The sequence below is a fragment of the Condylostylus longicornis genome, unplaced genomic scaffold (genome assembly GCF_029603195.1).
Source record: "Condylostylus longicornis isolate FDR11 unplaced genomic scaffold, ASM2960319v2 ptg000092l, whole genome shotgun sequence".
Classification (NCBI taxonomy): domain Eukaryota; kingdom Metazoa; phylum Arthropoda; class Insecta; order Diptera; family Dolichopodidae; genus Condylostylus; species Condylostylus longicornis.
The window spans coordinates 774,159-786,002 of NW_026578060.1; the positions used below are offsets into that span (position 1 = coordinate 774,159).

Genomic DNA, 11,844 nt, shown 5'->3' on the forward strand with positions numbered 1-11,844 from the left:
AACAAGTGGTTTCTTCTTGAATGTTAGTTCCGTTTGCAAGAGAAATTAATAAACACTATCATACTCGTCTTTTTAATTATTATTGACTATTAATAAACACTATCAAGCAACTTGGTCCGTAAATTATTAACTAATATCTTTCAGACGTCAAAAATGCCTGCGTTGTGTATTTTATTAAATAAAATTGAACTAGCCATTCGATTAAATTGCACGAAATAAAATACATATATTTTTAAAAATGTATATAATTTTTATAAAATTATATACTTATGTATATTTAAAATAATAATTTCTTGATGAGTTTTCAATACTAATCCAAAAATATCAATTACTGTTACTTTCTTTTTGAATAAAAAAAAACAATTTCCAATTCTTGTGCAATTTTGTAATTACAAAAGTGATTACAACTAGGAATTGAATAAAACATAAAACACACACATACAGCGGCCGGTTTGACAATCTAAATGTAATTTTTGTTGTTGATAACCAGCATCAGCTGACACAAATGTGCTTTTTTTTATGTTTATAAACAAAAAACAATTTTTTTAATTTCAAATTAATGGTTTTTAATGATTTTCGCAAACTATTTAATGTTTCTTTTGTGATCTACGAAGAGGTAAAAGAAAAGAATGTCAAAAATTTTATCTTGCGGTATTCTAAGATTATTTCGAGGCAATACTCGTTTATCGAATAAATTTTTAAAGCAACATAAAATATGGAACCCAAAATTCGAAAAGCAATACCAAACACAAATTATTGCGAACAGTAAATTCAAATTTGATTTAGAAAATCATAATATTAGAAGTGAAATAAGAGATAAAGAATATAAGCCGTCAAATGATCCGGATACTTTTGGAGGCTCGTATTGTCTTTCAGACGAATCGGATGACGCAGATGATTTGAAGGAAGAGGAATATATTAAGGAATTACCATCAAGGGACAAAGAAACTATTAAATATGCTCGGTGCATTAAAAGACATTTAGATAAGCGGCAAGTTAAGGAAGCCTTAGATGTACTAGAAGTTGAAATGAAAAGAGATCGCATACATCCGGATAGATACATTTTTAACTTATTAATAAGCGGATGTGCCAAAGTTGGATACACCCGAAAAGCTTTTAAACTATTTTTTAAAATGAAACAATATGGCTTAAAGCCTAGTGGTGGCACACTCACTTCTTTGTTTAACGCTTGCGCAAATGCTCCAACAATTTCTGATGGTCTTGCTAAAGCTAATCGTTTAAGAGAAATAATGATAGAATCCGATTTACAACCTAATGAGAAAAACTATAATGCAATGATAAAAGCTTATGGTCGTTGTAAAGATTTGTCTGCAGCTTTTCAAATTGCTGATGAAATGAGGGAGAAATGTTTCCTTATTCAAACTGAAACATTCAATTTCTTATTACAGGCTTGTGCTTCAGATATGGAATTTGGATTTCGACATGCCCTATTGATTTGGCATAAAATGAAAAGAAACGATGTTCGCCCAGATATTTATTCTTTTAATACAATTCTAAGATGTGTGAAAAATTGTTCAATAGGAGATTTAGAATCTATGTATGACGTCATAAATGATATAATAAATAAAAGTAAGAATTTTTTAAAAGAAGGGGAAGGCGAATTAAAAGTAAGTTTATTTTTTATTCACTTGCATTTCTTTTCCACAAATGAGTACCTACCTATTTAAGATGAAAAATAATTCGAACTATTCATTTTTATTTTTAAGGTGATTGCAAGTAATGAAAATGGAGGTTCTTGTGTTCAAACTAGTGAATCAAACACAAATATTTCGAGCGCTACACAAACTGACTTAGTACTTCCTAAAGAAGTTTTTTATGCAAATGATGTTCCAAATTTGCTATGCTCAAACCCCCATTTAGGAAATCTAATAAAAATAAATGAGATTCGAAAACCCGAAGATCGATTACTTCTAATTGGTGGCTTTTCAGGGTTTTTAAGAGAAATGAAATTCAATAAAGTAACCCCAAACATAGAGACATTTACAATGCTTTTAGAGGTTATTCCATCAACAAATTCCGCAGAAAAAACGTTAATTTCGACAATAAAAAAAGATGGTTTAAAAGCCGACATAGATTTTTTTAACACCTTAATAAAGAAACGTTGCTTACGATTTGACTACGATGGAGCGAAAGAGGTTTTGAATATGATAAAATCTGTAAAATTAAAACCAGATATCTTTACTTATGGCATTCTCTCATTATCTTGTAAGACAAAAGAAGAAGCTAGAGAATTATTAAAAAATATGAAACAAAGAGATATGAGGTAAGAAACTTAAGTGTGATTTTAATTTAGTTATTAAAACTATGTCAAAAATATAGCATGAATACTCAAATATTGGGCGCAATGCTTAATCAAGGATGTCGTAATCAAGACTTCGATTATATAACTGAAATCATGCAAATTGCTTTGGATGAAAAAATTCGGCCTAATGAAGCTTTTTTATGCCATTTATCCAAATTCAATCAGCAGTGTGCAAAATTGGTGAATGTCAGAGTAAGTAAATTTGTATAAGTTGTTAAAATTTTTTTTAATGAAAAAATTTCAGCATAAAATTTCTAAGAGCCTAGAATTTCAAAGAAATTATAAAAAATTCAGGGAACATTTACATATGTGGTATGAAGAAAATGGTATTTCCGGACTAACGTTAGAAGAACAAATTGAAAAAGTTAAAAGGAACCCTTATAAAAAATTTAAAGAAAAAACTAAAGCTGATGAAAATGATACTGTAAAAAAGAAAAAAATACGAAAGCATATTAAAAACGTCAAATTGCATGATCTTAGCATAAATGAAAATAAAGAAAAAGCAGAAGGCTCGTAGTATTCTAGGTAAATGATTAATAAAATAAAAGGCTTAATACGTTTATCACTTAAAGTACTGCAAGTACTTTCATTTTCAAAATTCAACAATTTTAATTGAGTAAAAATCATATTCAAGCTATACTTTTATTTTACTTTTGTATTTTTATTTTACATAATTTAATTTTTACTGATTTTTTCGTTAACCCAATCAATAAAATGAGAAAGTTTAGTATAAACCCCTGGATAAGGTGGAACTGTGCAAGGTTTTACACTCCAAGAAACAATGCCAACTTGAACACCGTTGACAGACATTGGACCCCCACTATCACCGTTACATTGTCCTTTCCATCCTTCTGGTACACCACCGCAAATTTGTGACGAATCGGTTCTACCGCCATGGCGGCTTGTACATTCCGCATCACTAAATACAATTAAATCAACTTTTTGTAAGATTTTTTGGATAGAACCTCCAGACTAAGAAAAAAATTTAGTTCCTATTAAAAATTATATTGAGAACTAAAAGATATGAACTCACCTTATCTAATCCCCATCCTACTAAAAGTGAAGAAGTTCCGTGTGGGAATTCTTGATTTTGTGTTGGGAGTTTGACTGGTTGAACTTTGTCATTAAATTGAATAGGCTCAGTTAGTTTTAATAAAGCGATATCATTTCTATAATTATCTGAAGGACTGTATTTTTCGTGTGTGATTACTTTCGATACTTTAGAAACATTTGGTCCACTTGAATCAATTTTAGTAACACCATATTGAATAGTTATTCCATTGGCTCCTGCGCCAACACAATGCGCTGCAGTAAGAATCCATTGATTATTGAGAATTGAACCACCGCATGAATGTGATCCAAATGAGCTACGAAGTGAAACGATATATGGGAATTCACCTTCTTCGGCATCTGTGCCTCCGACTACACGGCCACTGTGGGCATTTACTGCTGCAACAGCAATTAAAACTAACAGAAAACTTTTCAACATCATAAGCGAAAATCCAAATCTAAATTAAATGCTTAAAAATTTTGCAAAAACTTTTTATACTTTGTGTACCACTTTGCGTATTTACTTATCTATTTACAAATTGAATGTTTCTTTAAAATTATACGTACTTTTAAAATTTAATTGAACTGATTAAGGTAAGCGAATTAAGCGACTGCTTTTAAAGATATTAATACAGAACTGAATTATCTAATCATTAAAGAGTATTTCTAACGGCTACTTAAAATAAATTAATAATCTCTTTTATCTTTTTCAATCCAGTACTTGAAGTGGTTGAAATATAAAATTCTACTTAATATAGGTACCTACTTTAGTTATAAGTGATGTGTTAATTTTTATTTTTGGAAATAAAGGTTCGCGGGTTTTCCGATTACAACACAGAATGAAACGTGCTTATAATGTAGATTATAATCCAACATTATCAGAATATTATCCAAAAAATAATTGCAAGTCATAAATTGAAAGAAATTTATTTTAATATTTAAGTTTTACATTAATAACATAGGTATATTTTATGCAAATTTTATTAGGAAAAGCTTATTCAAAGGGCGAACTGTATCTGCATAGTTACACAAGAAATTTAATAAGATTTAATACAGTTAATATAAATGATTTAATTTGTGAATTATTATTTAGTAGACGGTATTTAGTTAGCTTCCTAAAATTATATTATAAAGAAGCCCAAAATTACTGATTTGATAGAAATTAAAGGAAAATCAAGAGACAAACAATAGAAATTAGTATTTTTTTCAATATTTATTTTGGATAATAATTTCCAAGATCAATTTTTTGTAAAAAAAAAATGAAAATTATGATTCGTTCCCAAAAACCATTCTTTCCTACAAGTTATTTTCAAAAATAATCAAACTTTGAATTGAATAATTTTTTCCACTTTTATATCACATATAGGGCATGTAAAATCTGAATCTGTTAAAAAATTTCCATGCAAACAGTAATAACAAAATATATGTTTACAATTAGCATAATGTGGCAGAGTGGGTCTTTCTTTACAATATGCACAAGTTGTTTCTAAATTCATTTCAGGTGCTTTTAAATTATCTATAATATTGCTAAGACTATGTGGTTTAATATAAAATCTGCATATTCGTTTAATTTTGTGTAAATTGATCATTGGAACTATTAATCCAATTAATTCCTGCAAGTAACAATAAATTACTTTTTCATTTTACTATTTAGTCAAAAACTAAATAAACTTACCATAAAAATTCCCCAAATCAATTCTCGGGTCATAAAATCATATCCTAAATTTCTTTTTTGTCCGCCTTCTAAAGTTACATAATCCAAACCCAATAAAACATCAATTAACGTTGGTTTCTTTCCATTTTTTAAAAATCTAAAAAAGTTCACAACAGTTAGAACTAAAGCAGCATTGTTTGCATAAAATAAAATTTTTTGAATCCAATATTTCCCAGTTAATCTTTGTTCACTTATACTTTTCATATATTGCGGTAAAATACTTAATATAAAATGTAAACATAATCTTGATTTTGTAAGCTTATCAGTATCATAAGATAATCTAAGAATTTGTTGACCAAAAGTAGCTGATTGTTTACCAACTGAACCAAGCCATATAGCTGATTGTATAAAAAGATCAATTTCCGGCTGAATTTTTGAGAAGACTATAGGCTTAAAATGAATTGCAAAATGAAATTAATAAAAAAAAGATGATTTTCGGATTAGCTTACTGAAATTTCTTGAAGTGCTTCAAAAATATTTTCACGAATAAGACGGTAAATATCTTTATTTAAATGAACTGCATCTAGTTGGTTAACACGTGATACATATGGATTTTTTTTTATTGAATTCATTTTTACATGAATTTTGTAAGCAAATATAGTTTATTTCATAGTTATCAATCACATTAATTATTGCTTTTAAAATTAAATTTTTAGTAAATACAAAATATAAAATTGACATTTGACACTTGGTAATTCAAAAATTTTTACTTATGTCAATGTCATAAAAAATTTAACTTTCTTATTCCGAGGAATAGACTGACTACGCTTAGATTGGCAGTGGAAAAAAATTAATTTCGCCCAAAACTTAGAAACAGCTGAGTTCCCATTTTGAGATTATCCTAGAGTACTTTACCACCAAATGAAATTTTTATCGCTGAAAAATTTAAGGTGTACATATTTATTCTGAAATTTCTTTCTCGTCATTAGCAATATTTTTGTTTTTACGATGAGTAAGTTGTTTATTATTCTTGTAATTTTTTTTTATTTTCCTAATGATTAATTTCCATTGCTTTACAAAATTTAAAAAAAAAGTAAAGGATATGAGCTTTTTTATAATAAGAAAGAATTTAAATTTAATTTTTGTTTTGTAAAGACATCTGCGGTAAATTTTGTTTTGCAGTTTGATCTGTAGTTTGTATATTTATCGACTTTAAATATTTTTAATATTTCTATTTATAAGTATAAGTAAAATATTTTTATTTATATTTTGTAGAATCGATTCTTTACTTTTAAATATATAATGCGATCACTAGAAATTACAGTATGACAATGCCAAAATTTGGGACAAAATTGATAAAAAACAGCTGTTTTTTCTTTTTTAAAATAAACAATTTCTAATACATCAAAACATTAAAAGAGATTGTAGTTTGTAAAAATAAGACTAAAAACAATTTTTTAAAGCAAAATTTTTAAATATTGTATAAAAGTATAATTGTTGAAACCAGTTCAACAAATTTCAAATTTCTTACTTGATATTAGGACTTTCCCATAGGATGGATGAAACGGAAGTTTTTTGCCGTTTTGGCACGCCGTTGGAACCTTTAGAAGAAAGCAAGTTTATATTATTTTTTTTCTAAATTTTTGCAATAAAATCAAACTATTTTTAGATGAAGTACCATCTAAAAAACCAATATTAGTAGAAGATCAAATTGTTACAGACGAAAATGGACGCCGAAGATTTCATGGAGCTTTCACTGGTGGTTTTAGTGCGGGGTTTTGGAATACTGTGGGCTCGTTAGAAGGCTGGACTCCTAAAGAATTTAAGAGCTCTCGAGATGAAAAAACTAATTTCCCAACACAAAAACCGTCAGATTTTATGGATGATGAAGATTTTAGTGAATTTGGCATAGCTCCACAACGAATTCAAACTACTGAAGAATTCAGCGACTCTAACAGGAATAATAACAAAAAAAGAAAAATTGTTGAAACATGCGGTGGACCTATTCCAGGAGTTCCAGTTTTGCAGCAGTTAATAGAACCATGTAGGGATAATATTGCTTTACGAATTTTAAAAAAGATGGGTTGGAAAGAGGGACAGGGGATTGGACCAAGACAAACCTTAAAAGAAAAAAAATATGCCAAACAAAGATTTGAAGAGCAGTCATCCCAAAAAAAGTACGGTTGTGATATGGGCCCCATTGGTAAAACAGCGTTGCCGGATTCTGAAGAATCTGATTTGTCAGATATGGAAGGAGTAACGTTTGCTCCAGATGATTATGAGCCTTTTATCTATACTCCAAAAGATAATGTTTTCGGTTTGGGTTATACCGGTTTAAGTCGAGATCCAGTCTTGAAACAAAACTTTAATTTATTTGAACCCCTTGAAGTACTTGATAATGAAAAAAAACTATCAATTCGTGGAAAAGGTTTTGGAGTAGGTGCGCTTGAAGAAGAAGATGAAGATATTTATCATCACGATGACATGAGCAATTATGATTTTTCATTAGAAAATCAAACGAATAAAAGTAACAGACCTGTTAAAACCGATTTGCAAGATCTGCATGTAATTGAAGGCTTTTGCAGTGCAAAAGAATGCAATAGCAAACCTAGGGTGTTTGATATTATTATTCCAAAGAATTTTACACCTAGAAATTGGTTACAACGTAAGTCGCGTTTTGAGCCATTAGACGAAGAGAGAGCAGCTTTGTTAAAGAAACAACAAGATGTCAAAAACAGAGGTCTTGGAAGACATGATGTAACTTTGGACGAAAGAAGAGCAATACTTGAAGATACAAAAATAGAACAGAAAAGTGTCGAATGTAGAGAAATTAAAGAAAAGGAAGATCTTGGAAATAAAAGAAAATTAAATTATTTGGAAAAAATTAATGAGAAATATAAAGTAGAAAATAAAAAGGACGAAATTCTTGATATGCTTGCATCCAAGTCTTGCAATTTTGTTAAAAGTGAAGTAATTAATGAAGATGGTACAATATCTCATAACGGATCCAATACTTATTCAGAAACAGTGCAAAAGGAGATTGAAGTAATTCAAAATGGGGCCAGTAAAATTACAAAAAAATTGGGTAAGAAAGTTAATTTTATTATTCAAGTGACCTTAATATCACCAAATTAAAATTAAATTCATAAAATAAACTTTATCACACTAGTGCCCTTAAATACTGAATAATATGCCTTAAATTAAAGTCTGCTCTGTGTACCGGTGGATCTCTGATATGCTTTCCAAAACTATCCGCCAAAGTTCCACTTGTTTCTTGATTTTGAGCATTATTTGCTCTTTCTTCTACTAATTAAAGTAATATTTTTTCATTTAATTTTTTAAAAATTTCTTTTACCAGTATTGAAAAATGCAAAAGTAGTTACCTTTTTGAGTTTCGCAGAAACTTAAATCGATTAAAAATGCTATTAAAAGCAAATATAAAAATGCACGTAAGATTTTTCCTGACTTCATTTTTTTGGTGAATGAGACTAAATGTTAATAGTTTGAGTTTTCAGTTCGATTTTTATACAAAAATATTTGCACTGTAATAGAATAATAAGCACGTTCATAATATAGACAAAAATGAAAAGCGGAAGATTTCCGCAAATACCACGTTGTTTAAATATTTTTATTAAAAAACAAAAAAAAAAACCAAAAAAAATTTTTGTTAATAAGAACGTGTAAAATCATTTTAAAAATTTCATATAATCACGTAAACATTCTTTAATTTTAGATTCGACGACGTCAAACATTTTTAAACCATTTTTGGCAGATTTAGCAAAACAAGAACGTTATGAAAATTTTTTGAATAAAACTTTTAAATCAGATGAAGAAATTATTTCATATCTGGGTTCCATTCAGCCACCAACAATGTCAGAGTGGGATCGGCAAATGGAAAAGAAAGAATTTGAACAAGCAAAAAGAATATACAAACCACTTAAAGGAATAATGTCAGACAGATTCGTCTCAGAAAGCTCTGAAAATGCTGAAAAAGCATCAAAGATTATAGATCCAGATAGAAGGGGCAAAACCGTACGAACCAAATCAACATGGCATCCCATATCCTTAATTTGCAAGAGATTTAATATAGCTGAACCATTTGTAAATTTAATCAAAGAGGAGAATGCAGTAAAAAAACCGAAATTATCTATATTCGATTATTTAGAAGACTCTGTTAACAAAAAGGATTCATTTGTTACACCAACTATTATTCCAAAAGCTGAGGAATTTGTCAAAGTAAATTTAGGCCAAAGGGATAGCCCCAAAAGGTTATCTGCAAAAGATATGTTTTCTAAAGAAATTGGTATTGGCAAAGATTCATCATTAGAAATTATAATTCCTATTGAAGTTGAAAGTAATACGAAGGAGAGAGTTTCCTCAGAGGATTCGATTTCTATCGATGTTGGAAGTAATACTGCGGAGAAAGAAAAAGAAATCGTATCTAATGATAACAGAAATATTGCGACTAGAATTGCAAAAAAAGAAAATTCCAAAACTGAACCAAAAAATGAACTTGAGAAAGAAATTGAGGAATTGAAAGACAAACCTCTTTCGGAAAAAAAATCTGTATATAAAAAAATATTCGAGGATTTCAGTGATAATGAGGAACATGATCTAAATAGTAAAAGTATTGATAACACTGAACGCGCAACACATAATACAGAAAAAGATGAAGAAAATCTTAAATTTCCTGCAAATTTTGTTAAGACTGCCGCTGAAATAAATATTTTAAGAAATAATTCACCGCCAAGAGGTATTTTTGCGGCATTTTTTAGAGATCCTTCAAAAACAGATATAAATCACCGACACGAGAATGTTGGAGAGAAGGTTAAGACTGGTTTGCCATTCGATACTAACGAAAAACACGTAGAAAGAAATAATGAAAGCATTTTGATGGAAAGAGATGATAAAGATTCATCAATTATTTACGGACCGAAAGTAAATACAAGCACTAGTGAATTGAATCAATCTATTTCTAACAAACCTAAATTCAGTGTACATGATTTAAAACCGACCGTAGATGATAAGTTACTAAAACTTATGGAAAAACATAAGAAAAAAAGTAAAATTGTCGAAGAATGGGTAGAGTTAACACATGAAAATATAAAACAGAAGAAGAATAGTAAAAAGGATAAAAAAAGGAAAAAAAAGAAAGACAGATCTAAACACAGATGTAGAAGTGGTAGTAGTAGTGAAAGTTCGAGCGCGAGTAGTGATAGCAGCCATAGAGTTAAAAAAAAATCAAAGAAAAGCAAAAAAAGTAAAAAACATAAAAAATAAATAGTTTTAAGTTTTATACATATTTTTAAAGCACTATGTACATATGTATTAAGATATTTTATTGCTTGTGCTTATAAATTAAAAATTAATATAAGTATGTACATTTTATTATTTTTGTCTAAGAACATAAACTAATCCAATTTTTATCACTGATTCATAACAACTCTTTACTTATAGTAAACTAAATGTAAGTGCAGCTAAATATGATTGCTTCATCTGTATAACTTTAGTTGTTCCTTTAAAGCATTTTCGTCAAGCTCTTTGGTCTGATATATAGATTCCTGTTCCTTTAGCAATTTGTAAATAGCAGCCAGTTGCTCTTTTTCTATACTAAAAATCAAAAAAAAAATTTTAACCTAATTGATTTTTATTTACTTATACATACATAGTTTTTACTTACTTCTTTTCTTCAACCTTTTGTTCTTCAGTTAACAATTCTTCTAGCTTTCTTAATTTTGCAGACCTTATTTGACCCAAAAACCCTTTTGAAAGTTCATTACTGTTCTGTTCATCGTCTTCATTTCTTAAATCATTTGCAGTTGTTTTCATTTGATCATTTTTTTTCTTGATAAAAAAATGTAAAATTTCATTTAAATTTTGTATTTCAATGATTTTATCTTACTTGTAGACAAGAGTTAACATATTTTGAGCAGATAAATGTGCATATAATTGTTGCAGTTGTCAAAATTAAGGTAAATACGTAAGTTGATGATAAATTATCAAGTAATATTGTTAATGTTTCGTATTTTTCCATTATGAGAAACAACAATTCGCGAAAAATGCCTTACAAATGTTCACGGTAATTTTTTTCTTATAAGTTTTGCATTTCTGCTTCTACTGCATTGAAAGGTGCAAGTTGTCAAATTACATGTCAGTATTTTTATGAAAAGCAGAATAATCAAACTAGTGATAGATATTTCGATTATATTATAATCGAATGGAAATGAATTTGGTTTTTCGATAAACGTAAGGATTTATGGTCACTTCCCACAAAAGTGCGCATAATGAACACTATTCATTAATAAAAAATTTAAAATTTAATAAGGATCTAGATTGCTCTAGACAATTTGCAAAAATATCAGTAGTTTCAGAAGTATTACGACTTGATGAATCATTATAATATCTAATGTCTTGTAAATTATTGAAACTATAGCAGAGAAAAATCGAAAAATCACTCTTATTTTTGTCAGGCTTTTGTCGTAAGTTTTAAAATTATACTTCTCTTACATTGCACATTAAGGTTAACTGTCAAATTATATTAGGCGAGTACCATTTAGTGAAATTTTAAAACAATGAACAGTAGCATGGAAGGTTTCTTTAAAATAAATTTTTTCAATTTAATACAAGGAAAACTTTAAAAATATTATCACTAATAATAATTAGATTTGTGTAAATTCGTCATTTTCAACTGTTACTCTCACTGAGGGCCTATATTTCTGTCAGCCTACATAAAAAAGTACATAATATTTTTATAAAATACTATATTTCCAAATCATCAGTAGAAAACTTTCTAGCACAAAAAGAGGTAACTTGTATA

General features: G+C 28.6%; 5 protein-coding genes across 5 annotated transcripts; 2 read left to right on the top strand and 3 right to left on the bottom strand.

The window, feature by feature from the left end:
• Positions 1-504: 504 nt before the first annotated feature.
• Positions 505-2,960, top strand: LOC129613852 (pentatricopeptide repeat-containing protein 1, mitochondrial). The gene is made up of 4 exons (XM_055528138.1): positions 505-1,628; positions 1,728-2,284; positions 2,341-2,515; positions 2,568-2,960. The coding sequence occupies exons 1-4, from the start codon at positions 630-632 to the stop codon at positions 2,838-2,840; spliced, it is 2,004 nt and encodes a 667-aa protein (XP_055384113.1). The 5' UTR covers positions 505-629; the 3' UTR covers positions 2,841-2,960.
• On the top strand, positions 2,738-10,404 carry LOC129613851 (G patch domain-containing protein 1 homolog). Its single transcript, XM_055528137.1, has 4 exons — positions 2,738-2,848; positions 6,569-6,640; positions 6,697-8,112; positions 8,761-10,404. Exons 1-4 carry the CDS (start codon positions 2,809-2,811, stop codon positions 10,305-10,307), a joined length of 3,075 nt encoding a protein of 1,024 aa, XP_055384112.1. The 5' UTR covers positions 2,738-2,808; the 3' UTR covers positions 10,308-10,404.
• Positions 2,979-3,847, bottom strand: LOC129613854 (chymotrypsin-1-like). The gene is made up of 2 exons (XM_055528141.1): positions 3,357-3,847; positions 2,979-3,295 (listed from the first exon to the last, which is right to left on the bottom strand). Exons 1-2 carry the CDS (start codon positions 3,813-3,815, stop codon positions 2,999-3,001), a joined length of 756 nt encoding a protein of 251 aa, XP_055384116.1. The 5' UTR covers positions 3,816-3,847; the 3' UTR covers positions 2,979-2,998.
• LOC129613853 (peroxisome biogenesis factor 2) lies at positions 4,627-5,727 on the bottom strand. The gene is made up of 3 exons (XM_055528140.1): positions 5,537-5,727; positions 5,049-5,477; positions 4,627-4,986 (listed from the first exon to the last, which is right to left on the bottom strand). Exons 1-3 carry the CDS (start codon positions 5,657-5,659, stop codon positions 4,693-4,695), a joined length of 846 nt encoding a protein of 281 aa, XP_055384115.1. The 5' UTR covers positions 5,660-5,727; the 3' UTR covers positions 4,627-4,692.
• LOC129613855 (matrix-remodeling-associated protein 7-like) lies at positions 10,346-11,149 on the bottom strand. The gene is made up of 3 exons (XM_055528142.1): positions 10,930-11,149; positions 10,708-10,871; positions 10,346-10,637 (listed from the first exon to the last, which is right to left on the bottom strand). The coding sequence occupies exons 1-3, from the start codon at positions 11,059-11,061 to the stop codon at positions 10,520-10,522; spliced, it is 414 nt and encodes a 137-aa protein (XP_055384117.1). The 5' UTR covers positions 11,062-11,149; the 3' UTR covers positions 10,346-10,519.
• Positions 11,150-11,844: the final 695 nt, after the last annotated feature.